Source organism: Hibiscus syriacus, unplaced genomic scaffold (genome assembly GCF_006381635.1).
Source record: "Hibiscus syriacus cultivar Baekdansim isolate YM2019G1 unplaced genomic scaffold, ASM638163v2 tig00113124_pilon, whole genome shotgun sequence".
NCBI classification, from domain to species: Eukaryota; Viridiplantae; Streptophyta; class Magnoliopsida; order Malvales; family Malvaceae; genus Hibiscus; species Hibiscus syriacus.
This window is the reverse complement of record NW_024063444.1, coordinates 717,609-736,429: the sequence shown is the minus strand read 5'-3', so window position 1 is coordinate 736,429 and position 18,821 is coordinate 717,609. Positions and strand designations below refer to the sequence as shown.

The 18,821-nt window shown below is 32.6% G+C and overlaps 2 protein-coding genes and 1 pseudogene across 2 annotated transcripts; all 3 read left to right on the top strand.

Moving 5' to 3' along the window:
* Positions 1-1,726: 1,726 nt before the first annotated feature.
* LOC120185674 lies at positions 1,727-3,293 on the top strand. The gene is made up of 4 exons (XM_039189837.1): positions 1,727-2,239; positions 2,627-2,674; positions 2,888-2,960; positions 3,107-3,293. The coding sequence occupies exons 1-4, from the start codon at positions 1,767-1,769 to the stop codon at positions 3,287-3,289; spliced, it is 777 nt and encodes a 258-aa protein (XP_039045768.1). The 5' UTR covers positions 1,727-1,766; the 3' UTR covers positions 3,290-3,293.
* Positions 3,294-10,455: 7,162 nt separating this feature from the next.
* LOC120185563 lies at positions 10,456-14,856 on the top strand (annotated as a pseudogene).
* Positions 14,857-16,535: 1,679 nt separating this feature from the next.
* Positions 16,536-18,066, top strand: LOC120185660 (transcription factor MYB16-like). Its single transcript, XM_039189826.1, has 3 exons — positions 16,536-16,817; positions 16,895-17,024; positions 17,134-18,066. Exons 1-3 carry the CDS (start codon positions 16,685-16,687, stop codon positions 17,897-17,899), a joined length of 1,029 nt encoding a protein of 342 aa, XP_039045757.1. The 5' UTR covers positions 16,536-16,684; the 3' UTR covers positions 17,900-18,066.
* The last annotated feature ends 755 nt before the right edge of the window (positions 18,067-18,821 follow it).

Below are 18,821 nucleotides of genomic sequence, written 5' to 3'. Positions count from 1 at the left end.
TTAAACTTAGTGTTTCAACTGCATGCATTATGAGAAAGGCATCATATTAAAGATGTCAGATGATATGAACGTTTTCTTTCATCCACGGTTCATTTTCATCGTAATTAAAAAATAATATGTAGTGCCCAGGCTAGCCAAAATTTTCTCCATCACAATATCTCATTAAATTTGCCATAAAAAATCTACTAATTTTGATTTAAATATTTATTTTAATTTTAATTTATATTTAGAATATTTTAACGCTTAACGTTTTGTTTTAAACCAAAATGATTGTTTAATAAAAATTACTAGTTAACTAATAGTAAATCTCTTTACTGATGTGGTAATATCTATTTATTTAAAATACTTACACGATATATTTAATGTATCTAAAATGACGATGCGTCACATGTTTAAAGTGATGTCATAATATACATTACATATATTATAAATAATTATGTGGTATATTTTATATCGTTACTTTATAAACACGATACGTTTCACATCAACATTTTAAATATATACATCTTGTTACGTAAATAAATGAATTTCATTCAGCTAGTGATTATTTTCTCTTAAAATAATTTTTTTACAAATCAAAATACTAAAAATTTAAAATAATTATTTAATTAAATATTAACGTTATATCTTTCGAATATTGTAAATGGTAAAGAAATGACCGACTCATTATATAACCTTTTGAAGGTTGTCGAATTTAATTAAATAACATATCTTTTAAATATATTTTTATGTGATTTTAAAAAATAAAATAATATAAATTCCATAAAACAGTACGAATGGAAATAATTCGACTCAACGTCCAATCTCACCCTCCATGACAAGTCTATTTGGTTTTTACTGTTAGTTTTGATAGATGTCTATAATTCTATTTCAATGATGTTTATATTTTTTCTTCAATTGTGGTGTCCATAAATTAAAAGTGACTCTAAAATAATATTTATTATAAATATTTTTAATTATTTGATAATAAATAATTATTTTTGTAGTTATTGATAGTTAAATTTGTGATATCTAGAAATAATAAAGATTACTTTAATTATTGAGATAATTTGATTTGTATTTTATATATTATTATTATATAATAAAATTTATTTTAAATAATAAATTATAGTGTCAAGTTATCAACATTTAATGATTTTAGAAAAATTATAATATAAAAAAAATCATAGAATCACTTTTCTTACAATTTTATTCAACAATCTCCTCTTTGACAGTTATTATTTTCTTTGTTGTTTTAGATTTTTTTTGTATGGTTAGTTTTAAATTTTAAATATAAATTATATCTTTAAAAATAATATAATTATCGCAACATTTAATTAGTGGAGGATTCAGGTCAAATTTAGGGTGAACAATTTCTCATATTAAAATTTGATTTTTCTATTGTTGATTTATTTTATTAATTATATATATCTTAAAAAAATTTTAAGCGTAATCAATTAGTTTTATACGTAATAGTCATTATTCAAACCCCTAACCTTATTTAAAATATATAATACCTCGTTTATTACTCCAACTGATTATTGGTTTATTGTTTTAACATATATTATTACTATTATACTATTATTTTCTAAATGAAAATATCCATGTATATTTTCCTTCGATAATTTCATGGGGAAAAATACGGAGTGATGAGGATTGATTTTTAGGGAGTGTGTAGTTTTAGGTTTAAACGAGCAGGCAAGTTTACCATTCCCTAAAAGGACCAAACCAAACATTATATCTTTCTCCCTTTTGCTTAACACGTCCTCAAGAACTGGCTCCTCCTAATGGCCTCTCTTTGGCATTCCGAGAGAAGCAGTAAAGAAAATCTAAATTGCCCATCTTCAGAAGACAACCAATGGCTCGAGTTAGGGTTAGGGTTTAGCATTCCACCAAGGAGAGAACAAAACGACCTACACCATCAACCCAGTAACCCTAACATTGCCCTTCCATTCCCAGTTTCAGCCTCAGCTGTTTCTTCAAATCTCAGATCCAAGCACAACCCACCAGCTGGTTGCAGTAGCAGCAGCAAAGGGTTGGAGCTAGGTTTAGGTTTAGGGTTGGACCACGGAAAAGAAGAGGACGATGATGATTATGATGATATGGGGTTGTGGTGGCCATGCCATGAGATGGATAATCTTTCTTCAGGTAGCTTGAAGAACGACTGGCAAATATCGGTTCCCAATAATCACCATGATTACTCCAGGAGAACCAGACCCCACTCTGGCTTGTGGTTTACCCTTCACTCCTACACCAACCGGTGAGACCTCTTTCTTTTGTGTTTTCAATCTCGCCATCATTAATACACGCAGCACGCTCTCTCTTTCACATGCTCCATTCTCATCGCTGTTTCGTAGTATTATCCATCTCAATCAATCCATCCTTAACCTCTTTTTCTCTCCTATTTTATACATTTTAATACTACTTTATCTGATTCTTCAGTACTGTACGACCGGTTCCCATTGCTTTCACATCCCCTACATACTTTAATTTCCTTGATTTAGCAAAATAAAAAGATGTATATATGTATATATATAATTCCATTGACAAAAATAGAAAGAAAACAATCCTTCAACAATTCCATGAATATAGAACAAGTAGGAAGGGCTTGTAATATTGTTTGCGTTACCTATACCATATTCTGCAGGAAGGGGGAAGCACTGCCTCAAATACCAAAGGCGTACATTAGAGTCAAGTAAGTGGGAGGTGCACGTTAGCATTACATTATGGTTTGATCGTATCAGTGTCTTGTGCGTGTGTGTGTGTGCTTTTCTCTTTTTGCATATCTTTCAACTAGCTAATGATGGTGTTCAGCAAAATGAGTGAGAAAAAAGCTGACTTTGCTTTTGCTTTTGGGTTTTGTTGTCCTTTTCCATTTAAAAAAATTAAAAATGGAAATAATTTTAAGGGACGAGAACGTGACGATTTTCATGGTTAAAAGGTACCTGGTTACAAAGCTCGGTCTCTCCAACGAAGCTGAGGTAATTATTCAATACCTCGTTGCTGATTTTTCTTCCTTTTTTCCTCCTACAGCAAATAAAATGAACATGGCAACGAAAATTGTTGTTTGTTCGAAGTGACAAAGCTTTTGTTGTTTTTTTTTTCTTCTCTCTGTGATGCATGACAGGTGGATATAATTTGCATGGGACAGAGATTGGTGCAGACACAAACATTGAAGCAAGTAAGGGATTGTGTGTGGTTGCCGAGCTTCGTTGAATCTGAGTCATTCCACAATTACTCACTTCAAAGTAATTGTGTCAATAATCATTTGATGTCTTTATTCTACGGAAGGAGATGTTCTTTCAACTAATATAATATGCGCACTTTTGTGTGTATATAGATATATATCTAATATGCGCCACCTTACTCAAATGTATATGTTGATTTAGTTTAATTTCCACTTTTTTAATTAATATTTTTTGTGGTACATGAATCGTCGAATATGTTTAAATAGGGATGGATTGAAAGGGACAGTTGGAAAAATTCATCCTTCTTAAAAATTTTAAATTATTAGAAGCTCATTCCTTAACATAATATATTATTTGTGTTCAAAATTTTTATTTGTTGAAGTGTAATGTCATTCGCAAGATAATTTGTAGGACAAAGTGCAAATTGTTATATATAGAAGTGTTTAAATTATAATTGTATAATTATATCTACAAATTATATTATGTATTAGTTGTAATTATAATTTAAATAATATATAAGAAAAATATATTATACTATATAAATATAATATTGGAGTCCCAAGGAAAATCGTTGAGTTCCGTATAGTATTTTTGCTGCAATTGGAGTTTAACATAACTAACAAAGAGAATACTAGGGCCATTTTTTCTTCTTATATTAATCCTAATATTCTATAGTGTTGACAATGAAGGTGAAATTGAAAACAAAGCTGGTGCAGTGCAGCCGAGAGAAGTTATCAAAATTGAAGTTGAGAGAATAATTAGTGTAACGGTATTAAGGATGGACGAGGACAGTTGTCTTCATGCAAACTTAAAATTATTATATATTTTTTATTGAACATGAAATTTGTCAATTCTTAAAATTTTAGAAGTTTATTTTCTAACATTAGAAGTTTATTTTCTAACATAAAATTATGAGTCTGTATCAGCTAGCGGTAATGAATTATAGTATGTTAAGAAATGAGAAAATCTGCAAGTAAATTCTGAAAATATTACTATTATTATTTTTTGCTCAGTAACGATTGATTTTATTGATAATACGTTATGGAAGAATGCCTTGTTAAAAACTTCTCTAAACCTAAACAGAGAAAATTTTTGCATTCGACCTAGCAAGAAGGAACAAAATTACAGCAGTAGTAACTAACGGATACAAACAGCAAACTCCTAGAACCTGCTGAAGCCACTAAACAAACCCCAACTTTAATATATTAGAACACCCAGACAACCATAACAAGACATCAAATTCCTTGCACAACAGATGAACATCGGACTCCACGATAAGGCTCGCCTTTCCCACCTCCCAACTATGGCAATAACTATTGAGGAAGGTTCAAAAACCAAGCTAGCTCATCTTTTCAATTACTTGCTGGAATGATTCTGGAATTATTATTGTCGATGTCGATTGAGGTTCTTGAATAAAGATATGTTGTCCATGCGTGAGTTTACAATTCGTACATAGGGCAAAAACAAGAGATTTCTTCCCAAAAAAACAATGGGAAAACGCTAAAAATAAGCAACTGTTTGTAATGTTGACCACCGAGTTCTTTTGCCTTTATATCTCTATTAATGTCTAAAAAGCGCCCCCAAACTGAATATACTATAAAAAAGGACCAACATTCATAGCTTTTACTATAAAAAATTTTAAAATTTAATTTAACCAGTAAAATATAAGAAAAATAAACAATTATTCTCATAAAAATGAATTAATTAAACAATATAAGTTCGATTATGCAATGGAATCGAGAATGAATACCATTTATTCTATATATATATTTGCTAATACAGTAGGAAATGAACGCTAATAAAAAAAAAAATTAGCATGACTCAAGGATGTCTATGTGCGGAATATCCTGCAAATCTCTTGGTGGTTCCAGCAATTCCATATTTCCAACATGTTTACTCCGACTCCACCCAGTTAGAAAATCAGCAGCAGCGTTCTGTTCACGCCTCACGTGACGCAGTTCCGTTATGCAGTCTCGATCACGCAAGTCATTTATAGCAGCAACAAGAGAATTACCGGCCAATGCATCAGAAGAACGATACCAAATCCTCGAAACTTCCAAATTATCCGATTCTATTTCCACCCGACGATATCCCAACCTCCAAGCAATAGCGAGGATATCATGAACTGCCCACAACTCCGTAATAAGAACAGAGCAACGCCCTAGACTAAGAGAAAAGCCATAAATCCATTTACCTTCCAAATCACGAAGTAAGCCTCCAGCAGCCGCCATAGAATCTTTGCTTCTCACTGCACCATCAGCATTTGCTTTGATCCAACCATCCTTACGCCGAATCTAGGTCAATCTATTTCTTTACTCGCTGTTATCCACATTACCTACCATTGATGTAGTTATAGAAAATTCAATAGCTAGTCGATTGCATGGAGTGAGAAAATCCTCTTTTTGAACATAATTGGGATCAAGGATCAAACTACAACTCCGCTTCCAAAGTTGCCAGCATATAACAACAAACATGATATTCCACCTCATTCCGTCAGTTAAAAGTCTAGTCGAAAAAAGGTTTGTTTGCAACTAATCCACGTATGGCATAGTTAAACCAAGCAAATCATTCAGTCGAACTACCCAATTCCACACTCCCCTCACCCTTACAGTGCCTCAACACAAGATCTGAATTTTCTGGTCATTTCCCGCTTATTACACAATCGGTAGATGTTGACAAATGTAGTCGATTACGTTCCACATTTGTTAACAAACGATCTTGAATTGCTAACCAACTGAACTTTAACTCTTTGTGGTACCTCTATTCTTCAAATCTTCCAGTTTATAGCACTCTCCTCAGGCTCCTAGTTCGTTATAAATCTGTGAGCAGATTTTGCAGAATACCTTCTATCCGGTTCCCATCGCCAAGCAGGCAAATCATGGCCTAATCGAGGATTGGGCGGCTGCACCGTTTCAATAAGATCAACAATATGGTCAGACAGTACATTTGAAAGCCGATTCCAATCCCAAGAACCTGGGGGACTAGTCATTGCGTACACTGGTAAAGGAGCAGGATAACCCAACCCTGTATAGGAGAAGACAGACATTCTTCGCCATCTAACCAATGATCGTACCAAAAATCCGTTTCACATCCATCTCGAATATTCCAAGAAATACACTCAAGAAAATCATTCCAAACACATGTAATGCCCTTCCATAGTCTAGAACCACTCTTATTGTCAAGAGTAAATGGAAGGGGATCCTCCCAGTGATACTTAGCTTGGACAACTTTGACCCACAAATTTTCAGGTTGCAAAATAAACTGGAAACCTATCTTCCTTATAAATGCTCGATTTTGTTGCTTCATATCATGAAGCCCCAAGTCACCATTAATAATCGATTTTTGAATAGTATCCCACCTAACTAAGGAAATGTCAGCCTTCCCATTTGTAGTTCCCATACACAAATCTCCTAATGACGCTCTTCATCTCCTTACAAATTCCTTTTATCATGAAGCCCCTAGCCGCCATTATTAATTGGTTTATTTGAGACTTTGGATATTATAACTATTTTTGGAATGTTCATGCATGACTTTTTGAATGTTTATCATTTATATCGGTTTATTTTTCTCGGATATTTATTTTAATAAAATTATGAAGGTGGAATTTGAGAATTTGTTTCATCAAATTATAATGTAAAGTTTTACGTTTGAACTGAACATGGTTTACTCGAGGGAAAAAGATTTAAATTGGGCTCTCTAGATTCGATCTAATTTCTTTTAGGTAGTGTTTAGGAGTTACATTTAGTGATATCAGAGCCAGTTTCAACCTCCGGACTGTGGAGCTCGACCACAAAATTTTTTAGCCAAAATGATTTTTACTTGCATATAAATATTTTTGGGTAAACATGAGAATTTTTCGGAATAAAAATTATTTCTTCTTCTTTTTCCTATTTTGAAAAGATAAATAAAATTTTTAGGTTGGAACTTCAAGTTTCAACTCTGACCTTAGGATTTTTCCATTTGCAAATAGTTTAACGTGACATCCCGTAAGAATTCTCGGTTAAAGATCGATCAAGCTTAAAATCAGTTTAGATGTCGATTGGATGTATAGAATAAGATCGATCTACCGGTTTCGATTAAGCTAGTATAGGTAATTTGATTCAGAGTAGAGGTTTAGTTATATCAGCGGTAAGACAGTCAAAGTTGGTATAAGCTACTCAGAGACATAAGAATTGGGATGAGTTAGACGTTATTGAGAGTATTTTCTTAATTCACTCTATTTCCATTATGATAAATTTAGATGTCAAAATTTCCTTTAAGGAAGGGAGAGTTGTAACACTTCGATTTTCTCCCAAATTTAAAACCCTATAATTTGAGAATTTTCCCTCAAATCCCTAATTGATTTGGTGATTAAATTGCATTAAAGGTAAAAGTTACAGCCTGTTTCAAAAACCCTAAAAAGATTAAGGACTTAGTTAGGGATTTACCTAATTTTCTTTGAGTCTAAGTTCTGCGTTAAAACCCCGAGCGTCGCCCTCCCCTATATTTTCGGGGAATTATAAGGAACGTTAGACTAATATAAAACGAAAAAACGGCACAAACGAAAATATAAAAAAATTCATAACAAAATAGATTTAGCGGCATTGAAAATGTTAATTTATTTGTAATATAATAGGTTGTAATTGTTTTAAAATAACTTAAAATGGTGTACAAAAAAAACCTATCTTACAAGTTAAGTTTGAAAGGGTTAAATTGGAAGCATGTTAGATATTACATGTGGCAATATTAACCTTTAAGTTGTATGCACATTGGTGTTGTTATCTTGTTATCCAGTACAGGGCTATGTGGGAGTCAGAATCAGATAACGTAACCATCTCTTTGATGTACTTCTTGCGTTTAGTACATCACTTTCATATTTTGGTATTTTATTTATTCCATGATTTTTCATTTTTAGTTATTAATATATATATGTATGATTTCTAATATAAATGTTAAATCTTTCGAAGGGTTCCTGAATTGTGAATACTGCGATAGGATTTAAGTTTTGGTTGGTAGCGTGAAAAAAATTGGAAGATGGAAAAATTGAACGGGTAAGGGGAAAAATAAATGTAATTTTTTTCCTTTCATGCTTGATAGCAAAGATGTAAAATTAAAAGAAAATGCAATTTTATTTTCTTTTCATTTACTATTTGATAGAGTTGAAAAATGAAAGAAAATAAAACAGAAAACAGAGGCTTCTTATTTTTGTTCTCTTGGAAAATAGAAAATGTGTATGACAAGCATTACCTAATGATTCATAATAGGGGTGAGGTCTGCATTGCATTAAAAATCTTGAATTATTTGAGTTGAAAAGTCTAATTTTATAACTCGAACTTGACTTGAAATTTTTGTAGTTGAATCGACCTTATAAAATTCAAGTGAAGCTTAGTTGTTTGAGTTTTTGTTTAAATTTAATTGTAAGTATTTATAATATTATCGTATTATTTGATTTTAATTTAAACAGTTTTCTTCTATAATCATATATCATAGATATCTATATTTTCATATATTTTTTTCATTTGGGATATACATATATAATTAAGAGACTTGATTTAAACTTGAAAAGAAACTCATCAATTATTAAAAGTTTTGAGTTATTCGAGTTTTTTTTTATAACTCGACTTTAATTTGATTTTTTTCGAATTAAATCAAGTTTATGAAATTATAAATTGAAATCAATTCTAGTAGATTAGTTGTAAAAAAAGATCAGTTTTTGGAACCGAGTTTTAATTTACTCACCCTTAATTCAAAGTTGGATTTTTGTGTGTGGCTTGATTGATCTTAGTAAAAGTAGATATGAAGCATGAACCGAGAAAAGAAAAGAAAACTCTAAAAGCTATAGATTAGTGAGTAGTTGAGCAAGTGAAGTAAAGATGTTCATGCACATGAACTTCGAAGAACAATATTGGTTTCATTCATGTCATGAGAGAGAGTGAAAGGACAGTATAAAACAAGCAGAAGGTAGTCAAAGAAATGGAAATAATACTACCATTCTCTTGGCATAACAGCATGGCCGCTCCTCCTCCGAATCCATGCTCTGGAGGCATGGATGGCTTTTGTAGAAAAGACAAATAGGTTCCAACTCCCTCTCTCTCTCTCGGGTTTACGAATTAGGGAGCACTCTATTAATCTTTATGTTGATCATCTGCTAGTCGGGTCGAATCCGAAGTACACTACACAATAATATCCTGGTCTTCTTTTTCATTTTGTTATAATGTACGTATTAGTGATAGTACATTTATAATGAAGTTATAAATTTTACGTAACGTAGTAGGTCGTTGTTCATCAGCGAAATCGAAAACTGAAATCCAGGATAAAATTGATCAATTTTAGGTAACGTAGTAGATCATGATCTTATGTTACTTTAATCTTATTTCTGCAAACTGCAACATTGTAAAAGACGTCTATGATGTAAAGCAAATAGACACAACTAATAATTGAAAATATGAATCAAGTCATAACCTCAAAAATCCAAATCTAATGTACTGAAATTATAAATAAATTAAAGACACCAATCCAGCCTCCTAATAACTGAAAAAAATCACTCGTTATAACCACTAATACCCCCTAATTTAAAGGACGAATTGCACTAATTTGAGCATGAAATTATAATTAAAACCTTAAAGAGAAGGAAACAGAATATGAAAGTTGAAAATATAGTTGTGCTAATATGGCACCAAAGGCACAAGGAAATGTTATTCAATCAAATATTAGCGTTTTTTTGCCCTAAAGAAACATTGCAGAATCTCAAAAAGAAAAAAAAAAGAAAAAAAAGAGAGATTAAAATAATCATTTTGATAAATATTAAGGATTAATTTTAATATTATACCTATCTAAAAATATGTTTATATATAAATTCAAATTTTTCAAAGAATACTTTTAGGGTAAACTATATGTTTAGTACTTCAATTATTACTTTGTTCCGTTTTGATACCCAAGCTTTTATTTTTTTAAAAGCATAACTAACGTTTAGTTTAAGTTTCAATTTGGTACCCACCATTAAAAAATTTAACAGAACTAATAACGTGATATATTTCAAAAAATTTAGATTACGATATGATATTACCTTATGGTAATACATCAACTCACTTATAAGGTTTTAATTGCGGGGTACCAACTTGAAACCTAAACTAAACATTAAGTATGATTATGGAAGAAATAAAGTTTAAGTACTGAATCGGAACAAAATTAAGAGTTTAGATACTAATCATATAGTTTAGCCTACTTTTTTATTAGAAAGAAATCTGGTGGCAAAATTCATTGTTTTTGCATTAGAAAGTTCTCCTGAACGGCAAAAGTAACACTAACACCTTTAGTTGCTACAATCCCCTAAACCTAGTCTTTGAAATTTTTGATTTTATAAGTTTAGGGCGAAAGTTTCACCATACCTGATATTGCAATTCAAAATCTCAAAAAAAAAAAATGTTGTCGTTTAACCTCTCTTTAAAGCCGGGCGAATGAAAATGAGAACGGAGCCCAGAAAAAGAAGAAAATTTGCAACGAAATCCATCTTTTACTCACTCAATAGGAAAGTAAAGGCGCAAAGAGGCGGAGTACTGGACTCGCACTCCCACATTCTCTGCAAGACGGCGGCGGCGGCGGTTTAGGGTTTTAGCAGAACAAAAAAGAGAGAAAAAGAAGAAGGTAGGTATGGTGAAACTCACGGCCGACTTGATATGGAAGTGTCCTCACTTCTTCAATCCCCTTAAAGAGCGAGAATTGGATCTTCGAGGTACTGCTTCTCCTTTCTTCTGCTCCTACCCTAACCCTAATAGTAATGATCTCAAGCTTCCCTTTCTTTAGAACTTAAGCTCTTTTCCCCCTTTTCCCGTTTCAGGCAACAAACTTGCTGTAATAGAGAACTTGGGTGCTACCGAGGTTTGTATTACTTTGTCTGTGGCCATTTCTAGGGCATTCATTGTTTTGATTTACTTTTGGGTTTTTGGTTACATTTGTTCATTTTGACAGGACCAATTTGATACCATAGATTTATCTGATAATGAGATAGTGAAGCTGGACAAGTTCCCTTATCTTAAACGCTTGGGTACCTTACTTATAAACAACAACCGAGTAACGCGTATCAATCCCAATATTGGAGGTAAGCTTTGAACCAACAATTGGATTTCCCTGACACCGTAGCATGTGCCCTTTGCCTTTTAAATGTTGTTGGGTGGATGACTCTTATCGAGTTCACATTTACCTTGTCCCGCAGAGTTCTTGCCGATATTACATACGTTGGTTCTTACAAATAATCGGCTGGTTAACTTAGCGGAGATTGATCCTCTTGCATCACTTCCTAAGCTGAAGTTCCTTAGCCTGTTGGATAACAATATTACAAAAAAGCCTAATTATAGGTTATATGTGATTCACAAACTCAAATCGCTTCGTGTTCTGGATTTCAAGAAAGTGAAGGCTAAGGTGATTGAACATGCTACAATATTACTGTCTTTTTTAAACGGTTTTAATCTGTTTTATTCTGCATTTTCTGTTGCCTATCATGTTTTGATATGTGAAATTGCTGTGGTCAATTGTTAAATTTTTGGTTACATTGTTTTATTATAATATGCATATTTGTGCGGCAGCAAGTGTAGGTTCATGAAGTGCTGTTTGTTTTGACTGACTGGGAGTTATGTTATCAGTGGAACACGGTTAGATTTTAGAATGTTATTTTCGTTAACAGTATTAGATATTAGAATGGTTCTTCTCCATCATAGGTGCACTCATGAATCATGACTGGGAAAATATATCATAAATTCAGCTTTTTGTTCAAAATAAAAATAATATTTTTTAGCCTAATGTCCGTTTTATTTAAACCTAATGATTTGGTATTGCCATCTTTAGCTTAAGCCACAAAGAAACTCTTTGCTGTAGGATTGAATTATCAACTTGATGTTGCTTAAGAAATTTTTCTGCATCTTTGGGTGGGTGGTGAAGAAAGGGGGTGGGACTAAATGTTCTAATTTTCCAGTTTTATATTCCTCATGTAACATACCATATGGAGTAATTTCTCTTATGCATGCTTCATGGGTCACAGGAGAGACTAGAAGCTGAAAATCTTTTTGCATCTAAAGAAGTTGAAGAGGAAATAAAGAAAGAATCTGCAAGACAGTTGCACCAAAAAAGGTTCCAAAAGTTTCGGAAGTTGCAGAGGAAGAACCGACGCCAAAAGTGGTTGCAGCCACACCTGAGCAAATTATAGCTATCAAGGTATTGCCTTTTTATTTGTAATGCTACTTTAAAACTTGGATAATAATGTTGATAGTTTTAGTTTCAATTGATTATTTTTCTTGATGAATCTTAGAAAGATTGGAAGCTTTATCTGGGACTGGGATGAAATAAAATAAATGATAGCAATTAAGGGTAAAATTGGAGAACATGCCTGACTACCTCAGTTTCTCGCCAAGAGCATGCTTGCGGCACCGTTTACATTATGTAAGAAACTTCAAAGAGCATATTACTTAACTTTGATTAACAAGAATCTTGACCAACTTTATTATACGTTATGATGCTCATTTAGACTTTTTGTTGACTTTTCATTTTTCTTGAAGTATTTTTGTTTGAAGTCAGAGGCATGTATTCAACACTTATACCTTAGTACGAGTTTAGTTCATATCCATTTCCATGTACCGCATTCTTGGGTTGCAATTTATGTGTCCATTGCCTTTCATGAACCTAAACGATATATGTTTCATGTATCTTCTTGGTGCCAAAATTTGTTGACTAATAATGACATTTAGGAAAAGCCTCCTCTTAGTTTCTTCTGTAATAGACTCTACGATGGGTTCCAATCTTGATGATATGAGATATAAAACGTGAATTATTATTACTAGCAGCTACTTAAACAATTTTAGAGCTAGAGGTTGATGTAGTTCAGGATTAGGATGCCAAAATATTGGGTATCTGGAATTTTTCAAATATATCCAAATATGGTGAGTATGAACATTATTTAAAATAAATAAAAACAGAAAAATAAACAAGAATTTAATATTTAAATGGATATTGGATTTGGATGTCCTAATCCATTTCTCGTATCAATAAAGCAGATTCAGATATTTAATATTGTCCCAACCAAAATCAAACCATATTTAGATAATGGATATTGAAGGATTAATATCCAAATCCTTGCCTAATGGTAAATTTATTATCTGAATCTGCCATATCTGAATAAAGAAAAACAGTTCCGCTAGTCTTGGATTTTTTTACCATCCATTGCCTTCCTGAGTGGTGATTATGAAAGGAAGTCTTATTCGGCTTGGAGTTGGTGATGACAATAAAGGTTATAAAACTATTAAGGATAAACTAAACAGATGATCCCTCAATTATAGGATACTTTTTAGGTGGGTCGTCCAAGTATAAAATGTTACAAATTGGTCACTTGAGTTATTGGAAGTTACAAAATGGTTACTGATCGTTAATTTTTAGATAGAAAGCTGATGTGACAGTTAATACTGTCGGCATGATAGCAAATTTACTCCTTAACCTTAACACTTGTTATAATTTGATCCTAGTTCTAAAAATTTATCCTGCAACGTGTAAATATTATCCAATTTAATCCTTGCTATAACCCTTTTTGTTTTTCTTCTCCTCTCCACTATCTTCCTCCACCATTCAACCTTCACACATTTGTTTACCGCCACTATTGCTCCTGTGCTTTGCTCCACGACCCATCTACTCTTCCCTCACCTCATCATCTAACTAATTAATAGATACACCCTCGTGTGAGCTTAAATATTTTACATATACTTTAAGAAATAAGAATGTGGCTAGTGGCACCCACCCTGTCTCTCAAACCCATCTAACCAGCAACATCAATAGGAAGGAAACATACATGTCCTGTAAGAATGCATCTACATGATGGTACTTTTGGAATTGTTGAGCAACCCTCTGACATTAGTTAATTTTGGCACTCAGGTTTAAATGCAAAAGCAGTATTTATCAATTTGCAAAATCATTTTCCTTTTGCACTACTTTTTAACTTGTCTAAAGCTTGCATTGTTGTTTTCTTTGTGGCTTCAACTGCATAAATGGTCATATTTGTTAATGACTTGTGCATCTCTTGTAGTGCATCCTTACGACTAAAAGTCTGATCTTGTTTAGATTTATTTGACATGCAGGCTGCCATTGTGAATTCTCAGACGTTGGAAGAGGTTGCAAGACTTGAAAAGGTGGTTGCTTAATAATTAGTGGATTTTAAAGACAACTGTTATTTAGATTTTTTCTTCTTAATTTTAACTTTTACATGCTGAATTGAGCAGGCACCAAGGACAGGTCAGCTTCCTGCAGATTTGAACATTCCCGGTTTCGATACCGATGTTGCTTAAGGGGGAGATGAAAAAGGGGATTCTGATAATCAAAATGAGTCCAATGTTGAACCGGATAATATGGATGAAAAGAACGAAGAAGCTGCAGCCATGGAACAGGTATGTTGATATGTTTTTTTGAGGATTCTGAACCGTCTTTGTTCTCGTATTAGATTTTTATATAGATAATTTAAATTGTTTTATATTAACTAGTTTATTTTCTGGTCATTGTTCAATTTTTGGCTAATCTGGTAAGTGGTCATATTGTTTGTTTCAGGAATAGGGGGTTGTAGATTGGTGGATTCAATAGCAGCCAATCAGTAGCTGAACTATTGGTCTGCAGCAAAGGATATGGGTTATGGATTTTCTGTAGTATAAGGATTTTGGTAAGCACTGAGCTACATTTTATTTGGATATTGAGTTTGGATTAGCTCTTTTCCTGTGCTAATGAATGGTATTAATATCTAACAATTTTACAAAGAAAGAGAAGAAGTGAATGATCTCTGATGAATTTGGTCATATCCTCAAATAAATAAGGTTTAAAATTTAATTTGATATATGTTGCTAAAAGAGTGCCCAAATATGTCTGAAAAAATAATGCATCGATATCAGATGATACGATACGATGCCTTTTGTAGCTAAGGAATGGCAAGATAAGTAAAAAGATTAATGCAAAGAAAAGGAGGTCAACACTTGAATCCTGGTGGAGGGAAAGGAGCTTGACGGTCTCTAATTCGTGCCAAGTGTAGCGTTAGACCTTTTTAGCACCATTTCTCGTCACATTTTATGAGCCGATTAAGGATTAATCAAACCAAGATTATCTACTATGACTATATATCACCCATTCAAGCATCAAATTAACGAGTGATTAGCAATTGTTTTTTAATATTTGAATAATTAAATAATATTTAATATTATTTTAAAAATATATTATCTAACTCATAATGTAAATTGAGAAAATATAAACTTGATTTTAGTTTGAGCTTTATTTTCTATACGAGAGTGTAGCTTAGAAATTTATGACAATAAACTGTCACAAGTTACTTAAATTCACGCGGATGTAGTTGGCTAACGAATGTGTTAAGACTGAAAATTTTATGATTAACTTACTTGTAGGTTCTTTAGGATTTGAAAAGCTTGATTATCATCTGAGGGTGAGTTCTCAACTCTAAAATGATTTTTCTGGAATAACTTAATTATTGATTTTTAATCATTAAAAATCAACTTAAAATGGAGTATTATATACTATGGTAAAGGCAAATATATGAAATTTAGTTATGTAATTTTTTAAAAGCATTGTTTAATATACTAATTATATTAATAATATAATAAATATATTTTTTTATTAGATAATGTAACATAATTTTTTTATAAACTTTCATACAACATTTAAATATTAGTAGTTTAAAATACTCAAAAGAAAATATATCATAACGACTATTTAATAAAATTCACTTCTAGATAATTTTATATTATCCAACCGAATAAAATAATATATTATTTATAATAATGTGTCAAGTAATATTACATTTATTATAGAATATAATCTTATATTATGTGAATTAAATATATATTAAAAAATAATCGGGAATAACACTTTATTAAATGTGGTTTTAATTGAAATTCAACTTTAGTAGCTAGTTAATACATCTTAAAAAAAAGGTCAAAAATTGAGAAGGAGATGTCACCATCACCATGAGTAATGTAATGTGGTGAAAAATTTTAAGAGAGAGAAAAGGGGGGGGGGCTTGAAATTATAGCTGACCCCATACCATTTACTACCCTTTTGCCTTAGTTAATTGTGAGGACCTAAAAAACTCCTTCAAAATCTCCATTTCGGCCATCCACATATTAGACAATGGTTTGGGTTTATCCTATGAGTCAAGTAAAGCAAACCCTACATAGTGAGGTAATAAAGGATCAAACTATAAAATTTTATAAAGAACAAAATAATAAAAATTTTAAACATAAAAATATATTATTAATAAAAAATATAAAAAAATATATACAAATTTAAAATTTTTAGGATACTATTGTTTTACCCACCTTTCGGGTCCATCCTCGAAAGTAATGGTAGTAAACTAAACTTGGGTTTTAAATTCCTCAGTGCAATGTTACTTTAGCATATACTCTGACTACCCTCGCCATTAATCTTGCCATACCTTCATTCTCTGCCCATCTCTTCATTTACAAGAACACATTTTCTTCCTCCTAATTTCACCAATATTTGTATACCCAATGGGGAGATCACCATGCTGTGACAAAGTGGGGTTGAAGAAAGGACCATGGACACCAGAAGAAGATCAGAAGCTCTTAGCTTACATTGAAGAACATGGCCATGGAAGCTGGCGTGCCTTGCCTTCCAAAGCTGGTCACTAAACTAAACCCTAGCTACTTGTTCTACTTTTCTTGCTTACTTCGTTCTCAAGTTTTGCTTCTTTGTTTTAGGTCTTCAACGATGTGGGAAGAGCTGCAGGCTTCGATGGACTAATTACCTCAGGCCTGATATCAAGAGAGGAAAGTTTAGTCTCCAAGAAGAACAAACCATCATTCAGCTCCATGCCCTTTTAGGGAACAGGTCCAGGAATCTTCGTGACCCTAAACCCTAAACTTTCCCGTTATTTTCTTGTCAATGCAATCAATGGTTTTGTTTACCTTTTTGATGTTTTCTAGGTTTTGTGTTTCAGGTGGTCTGCTATAGCGACTCATTTGCCGAAGAGAACAGATAACGAGATAAAGAACTACTGGAACACTCATCTTAAGAAGAGGCTAGCCAAAATGGGGATCGATCCCATCACTCACAAGCCCAAATCCGATGCTTTACTCTCCGGTACTGATGCTCATCAATCCAAGAATGCTGCAAACCTTAGCCATATGGCTCAGTGGGAAAGTGCTAGGCTTGAAGCCGAAGCTCGATTGGTTCGTGAATCAAAGCTACGTTCGTTTCAAAATCGCCTCACTCGTCCAACAACAACAGGCTTTCCTTCATCAGCTTCGGCTGCTCAGCTTGTGAATAAGGCAGCTTGGAATGGTGTTAACAATGGTGGATTTTGTGACCTCGAGTCACCTAAATCAACCCTCACTTCCTCGGAAAACGGGATCGGACCGAGTACGATGCCGATGACAGAGTTTGTTGGCACCGCATCGGCTTCGTCCGAGACCGGAATCATCAAACAAGAAGGTGAACAAGAATGGAAAGGAACTAATTTGGCTATGGACAACATTAATCCTCTATCGTTCACTTCAACAAGCATCCATGACGATATCGGAAACACAATGGAAGATGGGTTCATTAACCTTCTTCTCAACGATTCCAGCGACCCCAGTTTATCCGATAGTGGCAAAGAATCCGATGGAAGCGAGGATCACTGTGAAGAAGACAACAACAACAACTATTGGAACAGCATCTTTGATTTGGTGAATTCTTCCTCATCGGTTTCACCAATGTTCTAAACAACTGCAAACACGTTTCAGATGATCAATACTTTTGTCACACAAAGTAACAGCGTTGAGGACCTCGCTTCACTTCATCAAAAAAAAAAGTACAGTGTAGCTACCATTAAAAGTTGATAGGGTTTTAACATGCGTTTGAGTTCAATTCAATGATGCTTTCAGTTGAACTTTTATTGGTATTATTTCAATTCAATGTTGCAGGAAATAATCAAATGGAAACATTATTTTAACCTCAAAATTTATTCCCTTTGTGTTAATTTAGACTTATATATATATAAAAACACTAGACAAAGATCAATAAATAAAGAGATGTGTTTCTGATAGACTTTATTGCTAGTAGTTTCAGGTCACATCATGACATTAAATAGAAGTAATTCCTCAATTTACTTATCAAAACTGGGTTGCAGTTCCAGTTTTACTTTATTTTCTTCTTTACAACTTTATATTATTTTTGTGTGCGTTATAATTGTATTAAGAGTGTTACATTATGAAGCAGGCATTGAGATCATACTGGGAATTTAGTAATGCTGCAAACATTGGGGATTGCAGTAGTGAAAAAGTGGCAGCAGTTGAAGACGATGACGTAGATAAGAAATGGTTAGGGTTTGCAGATCAATCCTAAGGAAAGCAAGTCATTCAACCCTCCATTTATTATTTCTAAACATTTTATTAATTTTTTTTTCTGGAAAAAAATACTATTGATTATTATTGTATATATTAGTAGTGGAGTATTTTTTTAGGTTAATTTTACATCTTATAGTTTAATCATATTATCATTATTTTCTATAAATTACGACTGAAATTTTAAAATATAAAATTAAAATTAATTAAATTAAAATATATATACTAAATCTATAACTTCCACACTACAATAAATGAAATGAATTTGGCCTACAAATAATCTCAAATATTTTGTATGAGG